General features: G+C 39.6%; 3 protein-coding genes across 3 annotated transcripts in view; all 3 read right to left on the bottom strand.

Annotated features, from left to right (window-relative positions):
• Positions 1 to 262: 262 nt before the first annotated feature.
• On the bottom strand, positions 263 to 3,805 carry LOC140342314 (alpha-1-antitrypsin-like protein GS55-MS). The gene is made up of 4 exons (XM_072428455.1): positions 3,153 to 3,805; positions 2,207 to 2,477; positions 1,148 to 1,295; positions 263 to 551 (listed from the first exon to the last, which is right to left on the bottom strand). The coding sequence occupies exons 1-4, from the start codon at positions 3,778 to 3,780 to the stop codon at positions 363 to 365; spliced, it is 1,236 nt and encodes a 411-aa protein (XP_072284556.1). The 5' UTR covers positions 3,781 to 3,805; the 3' UTR covers positions 263 to 362.
• A 2,270-nt stretch (positions 3,806 to 6,075) lies between these two features.
• Positions 6,076 to 15,748, bottom strand: LOC140341800 (alpha-1-antitrypsin-like). The gene is given in 7 exon segments (XM_072427674.1): positions 6,076 to 7,421; positions 10,915 to 11,118; positions 11,357 to 11,501; positions 12,273 to 12,537; positions 13,674 to 13,756; positions 13,758 to 14,345; positions 15,682 to 15,748. Coding segments are annotated over 6 exon segments (1,470 nt in total). The 5' UTR covers positions 14,342 to 14,345; positions 15,682 to 15,748; the 3' UTR covers positions 6,076 to 7,232.
• A 1,530-nt stretch (positions 15,749 to 17,278) lies between these two features.
• Positions 17,279 to 18,515, bottom strand: part of LOC140342196 (alpha-1-antitrypsin-like) — a gene marked incomplete in the record, with an annotated part of 6,227 nt that continues 4,990 nt past the window's right edge. Inside the window, 1 exon segment of the mRNA XM_072428307.1 lies at positions 17,279 to 17,520. Within this exon segment, the coding sequence (XP_072284408.1) occupies positions 17,332 to 17,520 (189 nt within the window).

Below are 18,515 nucleotides of genomic sequence, written 5' to 3'. Positions count from 1 at the left end.
GACTCTCTGAAATGGTCTTCCTAATGGTAGTCCGGCATTCCACAAGAAAATGTTTGACCCCATAGTGCCAATGGTCACCAGTACACATAGGCAGAGGGTAAATCTCCACTATTCTCCTAAAAACTTGATAGATGGTCCAACCCTATTCTAATTTGTCCAAGAAAAGTTTTGTACAACAAATACACTTTCATCTTTGGATGTTCCCATGCTGGAGACCAATATCAGAATGTGGTGAATATGATGCAGTAAAGAAAGACGAAAACAGAAATAAGAAAATATTTTACTCTTTTGGTCCCCAACTAGCCTAATTCTCATGACACTTCATAGGCAGAATAAATTGAGAAATAACCCCCCCCATGGGTTCAGTTACCCCTAGGATTTATGACTCTTCCAGTGAAGAGAATGGTATTGGTTGGTTTATGTAGCAAGGTTATCAGGAAAGGGCGGTTCACGACAATTGCTGGACCACTACTTTCAATAAAGACGACAGACGATACTCCAGCAGCTTCTGCTCCTTTCTCATCCACACTCAGCACTGCTTTATGAATTGCCTGAAAATCAAAGAAACAAATATTAACATCTACATTTCATTTGTATAATTGCACTAAAACAGAGGTATTTAATCGGGGATTAGCAGAATGATTTTCACTAAACTGATGAAAATCCTCTTTTTGCTTTTTTACATGCAATTTATGTCTTGTCACTTTACCATGTCTTTTAATTATGCAAAAATAATAATGATTATAATAAGGAAAATGAGGGGCCCAGCATCACTATAATATAAATAAATCACAGTGACTATTACTGCTGACAGTTTGTTTAGCTTTTAATAATTTCTGTATCCAGCTGTAAAGCTGCCCAATCACTTCTACACACTCAGGAAGGTTCTAGCCCAGCCCGACAAACAACTCCTGCCATGTATTCCAGGCATGAATACATAGGACTATCATGGATATAGATTAATAGAAGAGCAAACACCCCTTTATTGATATCTCCTGGAAAGAGTAATCCCATATATACTGAGCTCTGACCATGTTGGAGCTATCAGACCCCGGCTACTCTTACAGATCCTCAATGTTTCCTGCAGGATGCCATTACACATGGAGCTTGTTGTTCAGAAAGGCAATACATTGAAATCAGATCTTACCTCGGACACCATCAGGTTAGGGTCTTCTGTAATTCCAGAAAGATCAGCGTTGCTCAAAAATACATCCTTGACCCCCAGTTGAGATAATTCACTCTTGAGATCAAGAGTATTAGAAACAGTAAATTTAGGAATTAATAACATGATTTCCCTATGAAGAAATACAACATTGTAGTTGGCAGGACATAAATATCAAAGCATCCTAAATAATTCATCATTAACAGAATTCCTAAATATTCAAAGTTTTAACCCTTGAATGTTAACAATAGCATAGCCTTCCTCTCAGTGGTTACTTGAGGTTAAATTATGCACCAATTAAAAAATTACCAAAAAATGGCATCAATGTCCAATAGTCAATATAATAGTGTGATCTCAAACAATGACAAAAACTGCTAAATAAAAGATAATAAATCATGTCCCAAATTCCCGACGCGTTTTGCGGGCAACAAATCAGCTTCACCAGGAGTTCTATGTTCAGGGACATAATACTAATATAACAGTAACAGTAAAAAACATATTTACCTCATCAACAAACCATGTGGGGGGAAGAAGGGAGAGCTAAATAGAGATGGCTTCAGACCAAAACATTATCTTAATCAGGTATTTATGTTGGAAAATGCAATGCCTCCAGGAGAAAGTTTAGCTCTATGCTCTTGGGTCAGATTCCATCTCCAGTTAAATTAAATTGAGTTGTGTGGAGTGTCAAATCATAGGATTGCTCTATCTCCTGCTTCCTGAACTCAAGGAGAAAATACAACTGACTAAAGCTACCTACACATGTCCAGCAGTTCTCGCCAAATAATTGGCTCAAGGCCGATATCAGGCGAGAATCTGGCGTGTGTACAGCGCCAGTCGTCAATCATGTGAACGACCTTCCTGGCGGATCCACGGACGATGGATGACTAACGATCCTAATGCAAGGGAAGGGAGAGTACGTCACTCGACTAACTGATCTGTAATTCAGAATCAGAACTTTTTCCTTTCACTCAAGTCATATAGGATTGTCAGTATTCTGGTCAGATATACACTACAGGCTCCCTTACAGACACAGATGACTCTTACATTGGTCTCATGAGTTCAGCCCATGCCTGCAGTGATACCTTCTGGAGGGCCCTTTCCACTTCCTGAAGATTTCCTTCACCTGGCAAGATTAGGATAGCCGAGGTGTTTCCTTTATATGATACATCGACCACTACGCAGCCCATCTGCCCTACAAAGGCTACAGGAAACTCTTCTCTGATGTACATTGTAGGCACCTTGATAGTCCTGTTCTCGTCTACATGTAAATCTGCTTCGTGTGTATAGGGTTCATCAAAAGCGTGCACCCAAGTGCCTGAGGAGAACATTAATATTATATTTTAGTCTAAACTTCATTTTTTCACTTCTTCTTTATTAATGTTTTAAACATTTGTGGAACTAGAATTTGCATGATTTGCATAGACCCATAATTATCAGCCTCCCTCCTCCCCTGTAGATCTTATTTTTAGAATTAATTATTTTTTTTAAATGTATTACCTTGTTTCAGTATTTAGAAGCAGATTTTATTACCCTCTATGACATAATCAGGATTGTAAAGTTGTAGTAGAATCTACTAGGTCAGTTCCTATTGACATGTACATACCCCCAGAATTACAATCAGTGGTGTATACGCTCACACACAATCATTTCAACTTAAATGTGGAACTTGCACAAGAACTAATTACTTGCTTCAACCCCAAAAAAGTAATATTTTCTTGTTTTCTGGGTAACTATAGGATGAACATTTCAGCTGCTTATAACAATGGTGTCCAAACTTTTTGCAAGGAGGGCCAGATGTGGTGAGGTGAAAATGTGTGGGGGCCGACCACTAACCAGGATTAGTGTGGGCGTGGTCTGTGTGGGTCCGGCACAGCGCATGCCCACCAGGGTGAGGTGAGGGATTCCCTGTGATGACAGAGGCTACGGGATTTGTACATGCTTGGCTTATTAGACCCTTCCCTATGGCCTTGCGCAGATGTCTACAATTTACCTTTGAAGTGGATTGTGTTGACAAGGACTAAACGTGCCTGGGGACTAATATTCTTCAGCAAATCTTTGATCTTCCCATTAGTTTTCTTCTCCACATAGCTGTTGATCTGATTTTTTGCTTTGTCCTCTTTTTTAAAATCCAGAGGAATTACTTCTGACTTATAAAAGTTTTTGAGATCTTCTGAGAATTTCTCAATAAGTTTTGTGTGCTGCTCAATAAAAAGAGCATTGGCACTGCTGAGCACCAGATCTGAGTTCGGCTGATTAAGAAAGTGATGGAGCTGCTGGAAACCTTTGTTGATGTCTTCTTCTGAGATACAAGACATATTGAAGCCAAGTGTTTCATAGATTTGAGCCTGTGTCTGTCCCTTGGCACCAACGGAGAGCATGCTGAATAGCAGAGAGACGCTCAATGGAGAGAAGAATATATTATCCTTGGGATATTTCTCAGCCAGGTGAGTGTAGAATGAGTAGGCAAATTTTATATTCCCTGGGGCAATCTTCTGGAGAGGTGATGTCTCCTTAGCGTGGTCATCAGCATTTTTATCGTGATGTTCTTCACTTTTGTGACCAAAGGCCACCGCACAAAGCAGAGCTTGGCTCAAGAACACAAACACAAAGATCCTCATTGTTCTGTAAAAGATAGATTACCATGTTTTTTATTATAGAGACATAAGGAAGTTACAAAGACAATCACACACATGTTTTATGTACTGGAGCCTCCCAACATTATATCTGTGTGTGTTCCAGCATTGGAAGCTAAGGACCCTCCACCTGACCCTGAATCATGGTCCTTGTATATAGTAGGAGCTTGGAATGTAGTACAAGTTGTACCCCATCATGAGTTTGATTTGAATACAGATGTTTGGTATTCACTATTCTCACAAACTCATGCAGGGATTTAAGGTAAGAAAAGCTGCCCATGATTTACCACAACAAGGGGCTCACAAATTGTTAGGTATCCATCAGTAAATGCTCAGCTCCAAATGGGTTCAGTGAAGCCTGACCCCAGAACCTGGACAGTTTTCCCCTAACTAGATACTGTATGTAATTTTGGGAAAGCAGGGGACACAGACACATCTTTACCCAGGAGAAATAGGTTTAATATGACTTTACCATAGCAGCCGAGCATTGGTGGTAATCGGATGCTCTGAACCTGTTACTGTCTATGTAGTCCCTATGTATACATATATTGGCCCACAGCACATTCCTGCCGTGCAGGGAAAGGGACCGTGTTTCTGCCTTGGTTCATTAATACTTACAGGACTAATCTATCTAATTATATATATATATATATAGAGAGAGATATAACATTAACACATAACAACACTAAAAGAAAACAATAATCTCTGGTGATTTACCTGTGGCACTCAGATATCCCCAGAATATTCAGAATAGTCTCCTATATACAATATATATCCAACCCACACCTTGAGAAAACAGAACTACACATACTCTTATCAAACAACCTCCAATTATAAGTTTATAGGATAAAAAGTAAACAATGTTGCAGAGTTTTATTATTATTGACTACTACGCCAACTGACAAAGCTGAAGTGTCAAAAACACAAGCAGAACATGCAAACTCCATGCAGATAGCATGCAGGCTTAAGCTAGGTACACACTTTCAATAATTATTGTTAGCAAACGAAAGATCAATGATTATGCACGATTATATTTGAACGATCGTATTGTGCAAAATCCTGTACATGCTGTAACGATTTGTTCAAATGTAGTCCAGCAATAGTGTACACACGCTAGATGGGATCGTTTGAACGATGCAGGAAGTGACATGTAAAGGGGAAAGTGTATTGCAGAAACATGCACGGTCACTGAACGACCGTACACACGATAGATAGATAGTCAATACATAATAGTGAGATCTCATCTTTAATGATAGGAAAATATTTCCATAATAGCATGCGGATAAATAACATCTTCATGCAAATAAAGAATAGCAAATCCTGTCCCAAATACTTGATGCGTTTCGCACTTAACAAATCTGCCTCATCAGGAGTTCTATGTCCAGGAAGATAATACAAATATAACAGTAACAGTAAAAACTTTTTCTCCTCATTGACAACCATGAATGGGTAGTAGGCTGGAAACAATTGGGTAGTTAGTAGAATGAAATAATGGCTGTGGTTTGCTGGCAATTAGTTTGTTAAGAGTTAGTGTCTACAGGTATTTATTCTGTCACTGTCCATTCGTCTGGCTCCCACACTGGTCTCTGCCATGTTTGGCACTGTGTGCGGCCCCTGCTGTGCCCTGACAGGTAAGGCCGGGGTACACACGGCTGTGCTCCTCAACCTGATTAAGTCTTATCCTGGGAGGTGGTGCAACTTAAAGGCCCAGGGACTATATTTAATAGCCTCTGCTGTGTACTTGGTGCTTTGACTTTGCACTAGCTACCTAGCATTTAGGGCTCTGTCTTACCTGTGCATGGCAGGGTGTCTTACCTGTACCTTGCCTTGACTTTATGTCTAGATGTCTTGTCCTTGTCTGCCATCTGTATTTCCTTCCATCTGGGTACTGATCCTGCTTTGGCTGTAGTGTATTTTATGACTTCTGAACGCGACCACAAATTTTAATGTCACATTTTTGTATTCCAACCTTTAAATATACAATGCAGGTGCCTTTTACAGACACTGAAGGCTCTTACATTGGTCTCATGAGTTTTACCCATTCCCGCAGCGATACATTGTGAAGAGCTCCTTCCACTTCCTGAAGTTCCTCTTCATCTGGAAAGATTAGGATAGCCGAGGTATTTCCTTTATATGATACATGGACCATTATGCAGCCGATCTGCCATATGAAGGCTTCAAGAAACTCTTCTCTGATATACATCATTGGCACCTTAATAGTTGTGTTCTCATTTACATGGAAATCTTCTTCCTGCATAAAGGGTTCATCAAAAGTGTGCACTTAAGAGCCTGAGCAGAATATTAATATTCAACTTATAAGCATTCTGTAAAAAATGATTTATTGTAATCATCAAAAATCTAAACTTTATGCAGACAGTTGATTATTCTACTTTTATCTCCCTTTTCCACTGTACATATCATTTCAGTGAGAAGCAGCTTTTATTATTGTCTATGACATAATGGCGTTGGGGTTCTGTGCACTGGGATTTCTATACTCGTGACACCTGCATTTGGAAGGGTACATACACCTGACCTCTACATTCTTTACATTACATACTCCTCACCCCTGCACCCTGTTACATACCCTTGACTCAAAGCAGAATAGGCTTAGTCTTTCTGCTAGGGCAAAAGGGCAACATCCACAATTTACCATCACCATACGCACACTCACAATTTTACACCAACCCTAGAGATGTCATTGCAGGTACTTTGTAGTACAGGTACAGGTGGTTTGGTAACAAGTTCTTATTTGGGTCAATGGTCAGGACTGTTGGTTGTGAGAAGTGTGTTCAGAGATTGGTATTTTATTTGTGATTGAGAATCCAACTCTGATTTCTTAGCGATAGTAAAACTAAACAAGACTTTTACTGTAATAAAGATCTTTAATTTGGCTCTATTTCCAGGAGAAAGTCTTCTGTCCTCACAATGTATGTTCTCTATATGTTTAAATGAAGCCCAAATCACCATCACACTGACCTATACTCACAGTAGTATTGGCAGAACACTGGGCCTGAAAAGTGGCAGCTCCCTAAAAGCCAGCATTCTCAGAATGCAATCAGTGAGTACAAGGAAAAGAAATCTGAGTGCAGTTTTATTAAATACAGTAAATATTAGGTTAATAGTAACCTCACGTCAGGGGTTTACCAGTCCCTTCATTAGGGATATATAAACAAAATGCACTCAAGCAATTTTCCTATCTGCATTGCTGAGTATGTTTCAGTTCTGTTCACTGGCATGATGCAAAGCTATGTGAATGTGCTGAAAAGGGGGACTATTTGTACTAATTTGGGTAAAATTGGGTAAAGCACTAGTATGACACCTCTGCTATATTAATATACAGTGGAAGCTGGCTTGAAAAGATTGCACAGAAAATTCCACAGACCAGTTACCACAAAGTGTAATATTTATTCCAGGCACAGGATGATTTGTGCAGAGAATTATTGTGCTGGGTTTACAAGTTTACCCATGAACAGGTTAGTTTCGGTGTTGGTGTCATATATAGTAAGTAAGAATGAACGGTTAAAATTAATAACAACAGGCATCTTCATTGGAATAATTTCTAAAACAGTGGTCCCAGCGGCCTCTGTTCCTATCTCATCCATATTGATCTTAGCTTTATGAACAGCCTGCAAACAAGAAAAAAATAGATTTAAACTCAGCTTATCCAGGGAATTTTTTTTAATTTTTGCAATGATTGCTGGACTACAGAAAGACATAAAATATATTTTTTTTTAGCAAACTACAAAACTGAAATATTTGCTTATATATTTGTGTTTCTGTCTATCCAGTTCTAAGATTCACACCTGTCTGGCATTAGAGAGGGAGACCTGCTGTTTTCTGTAACACTCACAGGTCTGGCCCCTCCCCCAGCCTATGATTGAACAGTAAAAGGAAAAAAAGCTGACTGAACTCATCTCTCTGTCACTCTGCTCTCTTTTCTTATGATAATGTTCCTTGTTAGCACCTGAGCACTGCGACATAACTGATTGTAACTTGTGATGCTTCTTTACTTTAGACTCTGAAGTCTTCTGTACAAGGGAGTATAAAGCAATGAGGTGCCTAGCAGCTTGCATTAGATACAAATAATGCAATGTTCTTTTAACAAACACAAGTTTTCTTCATTTTGTATCTTTCATATTCATTTGGAGTTTGGTTTTAAAAAGATTTGGACTCAACTAGCCAACATTCTGGGGATGCGTCCAGAGGGTCACAGGTGTTGTGGAGGATTGCTGGTATGGGTATTGTTATGGGTATTGGTATTGCTAGGGGTATTGGTATGGGTCTTTGTATGGGTAATGTTATGGGTATTGGTATGGGTAATGTTATGGTTATTGATATGGGTATTGGTATGGGTAATGTTATGGGTATTGCTATTGGTATATGTTATGAGTATTGTTATGGGTATTGGTATGGGTATCGGTATGGGTAATGTTATGGGTATTGTTATTGTGTATTGTTATGGCTATTGGTATGGGTATTTTTATGGCTATTAGTATGGGTATTGTTAGGTGTATTGGTATGGGTATTGGTATGGGAAGGGAGCTGTTGGCATGGTAGGTGATGTGTGTGAGTAAGCTATAGGTACTGTGGGCGATAAGTGAAGGAGCCTTCAGGCACAGTGAGTGGCAAGGATCAGGGGTTTAAAATGGAGGCAAAGTCCCACTGTGAACTTTTGAGATTCAGGGACGTGGTTGTTGCAGACAGGAACTGGTGATGTAATTTCTGCAATAATTGTTTTAATACGTGCCTGATCGCTGTCCAGCTGTCTAATTGTTGCCGGTGAATCCCGGCACATCTGGCTTGCTTTGCCTATGCTGGTAGCACGACTGCATGGGAGCATCACCAATTGGAATGGTCGAAGACCATTTTTTGGAAATAAAGTAGAAGGAAGATGGTGGTGCCCTGTGATGGCAATGGGCAGGGGTGAGAAATCTGCAGGGTTAGGGGTTTCATAATTCAGGGGCACACACAAATAAAACACCGGATCATGACTGTCTCCAAACAGAATTTCTCAGTACTGCTCCCACCTTCCCACTAACTGTATAATACAGACAGATCCTCTTTACCTTCCCCAAGTTGGGTCCTGCACGTAAACTATAGGTATAGTATAGGTTTTAAGGAGAATGCAGGTGGGGATGAAAAATGTAGGCATATTTCACTTAGCCTAGTAAATGAGATGAAGCTCTGCATCTTTCAACCATCAAATCATGTGCAAAGAAGAATCCTTTTATTTTAGATTTCCTAGCAGGTGATTAGATATTTTTTTTGCAAACGGAACAGCCGAACTTCCTTTACTATATCAACTGGATTTTCTACAAGGTTACTAGGCCATGGCATTAGGGGTGGCATTACAGCATCTATGTAGAACTGCAACCTGCCGCCAATATGTTCTACAAACCCCGGAAGCACAAGGTGAAAGTGATTATAGTGAGGTCACACACAGTGCAGAGATCCATGCAGGGTGACATTTTCATTGAAAGAACCATTCTTCTCCTTTATTCTCTCTCCCTTTACTGTCAGCTCTCCCCCTCTCTACTGTCTCATCTCTCCCCTCTCCCTCCCTTCCTCCTTCCCTCTCCACCTCTCTCCCCCTTTTACCTCTCCCTTCATCTCTCCTTCCCACTCACTCTGCCCTCTCCCCAACCTTGTATGTCTTTTTCTCCACTTGTACCCTCTCTCTGCACTCCTCTCTCTCTCTCTCTCTCTCTTTCTCTCTCTATCTCTCTCTCTATCTCCCTCTCTCTCTCCCCCCTCTCTCTTTCTCTCTCTCCTTCTCTCTCTCTTTCTCTCCCCCTCTCTCTTTCTCTCTCCCTCTCTCCCCTCTCTCTCTCTCTCCCTCTCTCTCCCTCTCTCTCCCCTCTCTCTCTCCTTCTCTCTGTCCTTCTCTCTCTCTCTCCCTCCCATCCACACTCTCTTCTGCTCTCTTTCCTCACTTTCTCCTCTCGCTTTCTTTTTTCTTGTGGATTAGCTTCCATGGTGGGTTTTGTGCCTGTCAATTTCCTAGGGGTGCAAAAAGTGTAAATCCGGCCCTGTTATCAACCCCAATGCCATGGCCTGGACCCCATCTGTAGTTTGAATTATTAGCAGTCTGGCATATTGTGGTGGCTGAGCCAAAGAAGGAAAAAGAAGATCAGACACTTAGGACTGGAGTAGTTTAGAGAGGAAGTGGGTGACCGGGTAAGCCTTAAGATATATCACCAACATCTTCTGTGGTGTTGTACAATACTGCATAAAACAAACTGTTCCAAAATCAGTAGAAGTGCAGATCAAGTCAAATTGAAGAGCTCATCTTGTGAATTATACATAGAGGTAGAAAGTATATATATATACAGTTGTACAGACAATGAGGGAAGTGCAGTTAGGGCACAAAGGAACAGCTTAATGTGTATGGAGGTAACAAATATATATTTTTAGAGAGGGATCAGCATCAGGCTGGGAGTGAGGTAGTTCCATGCATCAGGATTGCTTTAGCTTTCATGAATGGCAAAATAGAACAATCTTTGTGCCAGGGTTATTGTCAGAAAATGTCTATAACACAAACACAGCCTCCTGGCTAACACACAATCCTGGTTCCTAACAAACTGACCAACAGATTCTGACCCACAGCCATTGCTGCCTAACACCAGGGGTGCTTAATAGACCTCTAAGCCCTGGGGTACCTCCAGAGGTTGCTGGGGGTTCCTGGGGCAATGGGCAGTTTGTGCCTCTCAGGCAACCACACTAATATACTGTGAGCTGTGGATATAATAATTAGAGAAGGGGTTCCCTGAAGACCTGAAAGTTATTTCAAGAGTTCCCCCATGTACAAGGAAAGGCTGTTCTAGAATAAAACCCAACAACCGGTTTTGGCAAATGTTTGGATTTGGAATAGGAAGCACCGTGTACACAATGGGCACCAGCTGCCCCTGCATTTATTGAATAGGCCGACTTCAATTTGCTTGAGCATTAAGTGTGTTCAATTTCTCTCAGGACCAAACCAACGTGGGAAAATTGGTCTAATGAGATCGTATCCAAACTAAAAATGAGCATTACTCCACTGTTATTTGTCTTTTCCAATCCCACCGTTCACCCTCAAATTTTGTATCCAGAAAACTATAAAATAAATATATAAAAATTTACCTGTGAAATTTTCAGGTTAGGAGCCCCAGTGATTCTAGAAAGATCAGCACTGTTGGAAAACACATCGACTATTCCAAGTTTACTTAGTACTTCTTTTAAGTTGATGGAAGCAGAAATAGAGATCTTGGGGATGCTCAAATGTGCGGATGTGGGGACAGAAATATTGTTGTTATACCGTATGTGTCCTTGAGCTCTATCCAATTGCTGCATTCAATGCACTGGTACAACTTCTGGTTTTGTGCAGTTACACTTTAAACATCAACAAAAGGGCCAAAATGGGCTTTGGACTTGTTTATGACAATAATTTTCTATCAATTCCAGATATTTCAGATATTCAGGGTCATTCTGAGTATATCGACTGGTGCATGAAACCTCCAGTTCACATTCATTTCACCTGCTTTTATACAGAACTAAACTAAAAATAAATAAAAAAATAACTTACCTTATCTTCGGCAGATCCATGTGGAGGTTTTCTGGTCGCATCCTGTGCCTTCCTGTTATCCGTCTTCGCTCTGTTATGGAGGAAACACTGGGCGCTACCATCTTCCTTCCACTTCCTGCCTCTGCCCACATCACCTGATCTCACACTGCACAGGTAAGATCAGGTGAAGTAGCCTGCAGTAAACAGGGGGAATAAAAAGTGCCGCAATTCACATTTTTTTCCTCCATTGAAGAAAAGGCTCCTTCTGTACATGCCCGAGAAAGTCATTTTTACCTTACTTGAAGAAGTGTCTGCCTAATCTCAGGGATGCACAGAAGGAGAAGTCAGAACCCTCCGGGGATGCGTGATGTGGATATCCCAGCTCTGAGCTGCCATTTGGTCTTTATCAGAACAGAAGGGGAGGGCCTTGACACTTTTTTTTACCCCCCCAAAAAAAAGAACAAGGATTATCTACCATTTTACGTAAATTAAAAAACAATTTGCTTAGTTCCTCTTTAAGCAGATTTTACATTACTAAAGACTTGTAGTATGGGAATTCAACCCTGGAAATAAAAAAATGCTTTTTGGCACAGACTCCAATTTATATAGTTTGTGGATCACTTATATATTGTAAATGAGTTATGAATTCATGTGATTGAGCAGTAATTCTTCCACACAAAGGAATCCTAACCACAAAAGCCTATTTGATCTTTTGGCAATAGGTGATCACATTTTAGTCCCATATCGGTGAGATTTCCAGTGATTAATAACAATATGGAGAGCCAATGATCATGAGGTGCTAAAGACAAGTTTCAGCGTCTGAAGTTCCTTATTAATCACAGTTTAAAAAACAAATGACAATTAAATGATTAAACCTATGAGGGTGGTCAACTATAGGTCAGATGTCCACTAAAAAAACTATATGGTAAGATCCTCTTACTCTCTTTGAGCAGACTTTTTATATTTCTGCATTATGTCTCCCAGGTTTTGCTCCACTTCCTTCATTTTGTCTTCTTTGGGTAGAATGAATATTGCAGAGGCATTCCCTTTGTAGGGGAGAGATACAACGATGGCTTCATCCAGTTTGGCCACCTTATAATTACCAGTCCGAGTCATGAAAGGTACCTTCACAGTAAGATTCCTATTTACATGAAAATCGCCTTCTTTGGTATGTTGAGGGTCGAATGGTTTTTCCCACTTTCCTAAGAACAATTAATCAAATAGGTAAGTTAAAGGATGCCTAAACCTAAAAAGAAAAATATATATTTTGAAACTTTAGAATTCCCTGGTTCAGTATTCTTCCACCTTTTTAACATGGAGGAACCTTTGGAATACATTTTAGGTCTTCAGGGAACCCCTTCTATAATTAATATACCCACAGATCACAGTACATTAGTGTAGTGGTCAGTGGGAAGAATTCCTTTTACATTGCTGGCCAGTGGGAAGAATGCCCCCCTAAAGATAGCCAAAAAGAACATTGGGGGTCACCTACACTGACCTGAGAGTTACAAACTGCTCATTGCTCGGGGAACATCCAGCAACCTTTGGAGTTCCACAGAACCCTGATTTTTAAACACTGCCTTAGACATGGAGGTGGCATTACATTTTTGGGTATTTTTAAATGGTGATCCTTCTAACACCTCCTTTCTCAGTCTCACAACATTCACTCACTGTATTATTTCTATAGAGGAGCAGTTTTGTTACCTTAGGGCATTTCAAAGTGGGAGAAGAAACAGATAATATGTTTTTTTTCTAGTTCTTTTCCTCCCTCCTTGGATAAGTCATTGAAATCTTACATGGGTCTTGCTTGTATCCCAGATGCCTACTTTTAGTGGCAAGGAGGATTTCAGGACTAATTTACTTTGGGCATGGCTATGGGATCGGTCTTGTTAATTGATCTAACTTCATCAGGAACTCATACAAATACAAGGATAGCTCTAGTCCAGTGTTTCTCAGCCAGGGTTTCATGGAACTTTAAGGATCCTGTGGTAGTTGAAAGGGGTTCCTCAAGCAATTTGTGCCTCTTAGATCAATATAAGTACAACAATAATGTTTTTGACTATCTTTAAGGGTGACGTTCTTCCCAACGGCTCAAGTAACAATGTAAGGCATTCTTTCCAATGACCACCACACTAATGTACCATGAGCTGAGGATATAGTAATTATAAAAAGGGTTCCGTATAGACCTGAAAGTTCATTTCAAGGGTTCCGAAAAGTTAAAAAGATCATGAAAGGCTGAGATAGTCAGTAGTCGGTATGTTAGTGGTAAAAACCACTATGCCACAAGCCATTTATATTTATTGTTCTCATGTAACTTACATCAGTTATATTCACTTACCTCTAAAATAAATGAAATTAACAAGAATTAAAGCCGCTTGCTTGTCTACACTGCTCAGCACTTCAACGAGTTTGCCTTGTTTTTTTTTCAATGTAGCTGTTGATTTGTTCCTTGACCTCCTCATTATCCTCAAAGTTCACAGTGAATGCTTCTGATCGGTAGTTTTTAGCTTTCTCCAGAAAGTCATTAAGGATTTTCCATGTCTGACCTATAAAAAGCCCATTCCCGCTGTCAAGTCGCAGCTCTCTGTCATCAGCATTTAGCTCATCCAGCAGATGGTGGAAGGCATCATGGATTTCTTTCTCTCGAGTCTCAGAAATGTTAAAACCAATGCCTTCTAAGATCTGGTCATGAGTTTTGCTCTTGGCGCCAAGGGACACGAATGCCAATGCTGTAGATATGCTGATTGGGGAAAGGGCAATGTTGTCTTCTGGATGGTCAGCTGCTACTTGTCTGTAGAGGTCAAATGCAAATTTTGTGCTGCTGTCAGACACTTTGTGATGGTCATGGTGATGGTCATGGTGTTGGTGATGGTCATGGTTTTGGTGATCACCTTTCTTTTCATGGCCATCTTTGTGATCATGTTTCTTTCCCTTATCCTTGTGGGGGCCAGCAAAGACCACCAACCAAAGTAAAGCCAAGCCACTCAGGCACAATAGAACCCTCATTGTCCTTGAAAAAAGAAAAAAGAAACAATGGTAATCTTTCACCTGAATCAATAAGTTAGTATGGCAAGTGGAACTTTATTAGTTATAAAACTGTCAATATATTAGAACAAGGGGTTAGAGGAAAACTTTCAATGTTTTGTGCTTTTAGAGATTTTTTTCTGCCTTTCTGTTGTGTCTCTGGATTGTAAGTGAAAGAAAGTCACCCCAATGGGTAGCAAACATGGGAAAATACTAAAAGTTAGCAGACATAGAAGTAAATACAGGAATAGCTGGACCTTCATTGGCAGGTTCACAGAACACATTGCAGGTTTGGGGTCACTTTGCAACATTTAAATATTTTTTTACCATATTTTAGAAAGTGGTCCTCTGATGCTTTGAAATTCTTCCCAATGGGTCCTAAAGACACAAACATGTCTGCCTCAAACAGAAATTACAGTAATGTATTTATTGGATCCACTACAAGGTTTTTAAAGTAAATAGATTTTGCTTTCTAGCTATCGTGCAACTAATTGGAGATTTAAAATGATCAAAGTCCCCGATACTCACTGCAATGCAATATATTTATATGTCATCTAACCCAGCACCTTCTTCATGATTCCAGCCTTGGAAGTTTACATTCCACGGCACTCTATTTTAACATCAAATGATAATGTAAAAAAGAAGTAAAGAAAAGTGAAAGAAAGAAACTTTTGCAAATAGAAGACTGAGGATATAATGACCCCCTTCACAGAGAGATAAAATCATTTTCTGGTCGATCTTACTCACCAATGTCCATGAAAAATACAAATTCTGGGTGAACTGATGCTTTTGGCTAAATGTCCCTAACCAGGAATATATTTGCCTTTTTGTGCATGGAAACCAAATAATGGGAATAAAATAATTGGGAATTAAATTAGAACTGGTTATTGAATATCATCATTATTATTATAGAGCTAAATAATGTGCTATGTCATATATCATAGGAGAAACATTTTCCGTGACTTGACTTCCAATCTCCCAGTGGTTGTGTATTTTTGGTTTTCTGTTTTTAAAGAAATAATTATGGTGTCTGTCCCTAGCTATCCAACAAAAAGTCATACTGGACCAGACTGGGACTGATTCCCATATTCTGGTGGAGGGAGAATGTATCATACATTCACCCTCCAAAGTAGAACCTTCCTTAAAAGAGAGATGGTTTAATGTGAACTCTAAGAAGTCGTCTGATTCCCATTACACCTTCATTTACATTTGGCAAATTGGAGAGCTGGGCCCATCTAGGCCAATTTAGTGAAATTCATTGGTAAATATTCAATGTAAAGTTGCATTTTTAGCAGAACATTAGCAAACATTTTTATACTCACCGCTGAGTCTCGAGGTCCAGAGAGAACACCACAATAATAAAACCTGAGCGATGACCGCTGTTATATATAAGAGTATGTGTCCACATCAAAGTATGAGCCAACATCCATCTAACCATTACCTGGATAACCCCAACTCATTGTTTCACAATTTGGTGAACAAATATTGACTGATTTCACTTATTTGCCTTCATGTTATGTACAAGGGGGATGTTCTAGAAAATCATCACTTTATAAGCACCTGTCACAGTCAAAACCACTGCAATCACTGCATACAATGCACAGAAATGAGTGTTGGAGTGTTTTTTTTTATTTTCAGATTTTTTTTCTTTCTTAAAATGAAAATCTGGCTAATCAACCCTAGATAACCGCCTTCCTTCTTGTCCATGGTAGCCCTTTGTTCTTCTAGGAGTGTCTAATTATTGTCTTTGCCAGCTCAGCATCCATGCTCACCTACCTACATAAACTTTATATTGGGGGGGGAGTGAATAATACCGAGTAAGTCTGCTGGGGCTTCTAACATCACATCCAAGACGTCGGCACCCAGCAGCAGTCTCGGGGCTTTTGTATGGCTGTACAAAGGAGGCCTTTATATCTACATACAAAAATATGCAAAATGCACATATAATCGTATGCCAAGATTTTTGTTGAAATAAATGGTTTGGCAACAAGTTTTATTCAAGAATTTATACCAATTTAAAGTCATGTTTGGTATATGTGTGTACTAAGCCACAACAAATTGAAGTGTTTATTAGCAGTGTGCATACCGCCTATTGCCAAACCTCCTGCGCCACATCATTCCTGCACATTCCCGAGGAGAGGGGTGCAGCCGGTACATGGCTCTGGGGCCTATGAACCTCAACATCATTTTTATTATAATTTGAACATTTATTTATTTAATTGTGTTGTATAGCGAGAACTTTCGAGTACAAGATCCCGAAGCGTTGAGTGAGCGCGAAGCAATAGAAGGCCATGAAAATGACAAAATACTTTTGAGTAACATAATACGGTGCATTCAAAATTCAAAGAACAAAAACTTGTGAAAGTGATTATCAACGAGTGTTCTCACGTGTTCATTCCTAGCTTCAAACTTATTGATCGGATTACTCCTCCTTGCTTTCCCGCCGAAATAAATAATAGTGGAATATTAGAAATAAATAATAATATACACTCATACAAGTGTGTAGAATTTTGTATAAGACACACACCTTCCTGGTACTGAGGCCCGGATTTTCTCTCAGCTTACACTTATAGTTTTTTTTTTTTGCAGAACACCTTCACTTTTCATGTATTTCTTATGGTATTTGCCACTTAGATAACCACTGTGAGCAGGCAGAAGGAAAGGCCACGTGTGCATGCTCAGCTGATAATACCAATATGATACCATTAGAAAAGCATAAAAAGTTATAGGGACACCCAGGTAAGGTTGGCATGTCCTTGCGAAAAATGTTCTTAGCTTTAAAAAAAAATGCAGCCCCCACATGCAAGAGATTGGTAAACTTTAAACAATTATAATAATAATGTGCAATGCTCTGATGCAAAAATAAAAACTCCCATTAAAGATTTTCAATAAAATTCAACACACAAATCAGTCAAAAAATTTTAAAACAAATCATAATCTTTATTTATGTAACAGCAGTGACGTGCAGGGAATTATATTGCTGGGTTTGAAACTCTTCCCATGAAGAGAACGCTTCTGGTTTCCTGGTTATATACGGTGAAAATGAATGGATGGTTAAAAGTAATCTCAATAGGAATCATCATTGGAACACCTTCTGCTATAGTGGCCCCAGCAGCTTCTGTCCCCCTCTCATTTACGTTTATCTTTGCTTTGTGAAGAGCCTGCAGAGGACAAATGACAACAGATTACGGTTTATTCTGTGCTTCACATTTAAAGGGCCGTATAGAGTTGTGCATTGCAATGGCTTGAGCACAAGTTGGACACCTGTCACCAATAACATTTCCAATGATAGAATAGAAAGTCATGCAAATTTGCAACATCTTTCCTTCCTAGTTTCCTTCATTCTTTATTTTTGTTTATACCTTGCAATGGGCTTTTGGTCTTGCTAGGGGATTCCAACATTCCAGCAAGAGTCAGTTTCCCTTGCATAGCCCTCTTCGTACCTGGACATCAAAGCCCTTTCCTATTCTGGGAGTGTTTATTTACTAATTACAGTCTGTGCTGGCCCATATGCACCACTCCTCCTATCACCGCCTTACAAAATCCTTCATGTAGCTACTACTACGAGGGGAATACTATAAAATAAAGCTCTTGGTCTGTTGGGGCCGTTGACATTACATTCAGTATGGTGGGCCCAGCAGCATCAGAGATTTTAGATGTCTACATGGGGGAGCTTCAATGGATTTGTCCCTCACCTGAGTAATATTTTCCTCTGTCCTGTCCAGAAATCTTCTTCTTCCTGTACATGTGCAGTGCTGACCTATTCATTCCTATTGGCCATTGTTGGGTTAGCATGATTTATTTATTATCAATTATGTCTCACCAACATTAATGCTTCACCAGTATATACTGGTATATGTATACGATATATGAGGTCATCCTAAAGGAATGCAGCATACCCTTTAACTGGCATCCTTATAATGTAAAATACTGGTTAAATGATGATCATTGGTCAGTACTGGTCAAACACTGGCCATTGTCTTAGTTCCTTCCTGAGTAGGTAAAAACATAGTGCCATACCTAATAATGAGTCTTGATTGGAACTAACTGTATGCAACATGTTTTTTGATCATCTGCCAAGCCATTAATTTGGAAGACTCCTTGGATGAATGCAACTCACTTCTGCAGCTAAGTATTTTTGTTATATTTAACTCTG

Source organism: Pyxicephalus adspersus, chromosome 12 (assembly GCF_032062135.1).
Source record: "Pyxicephalus adspersus chromosome 12, UCB_Pads_2.0, whole genome shotgun sequence".
Classification (NCBI taxonomy): domain Eukaryota; kingdom Metazoa; phylum Chordata; class Amphibia; order Anura; family Pyxicephalidae; genus Pyxicephalus; species Pyxicephalus adspersus.
Note: the sequence above shows the minus strand (reverse complement) of the source record. Positions and strands in the feature narration are given on the sequence as shown.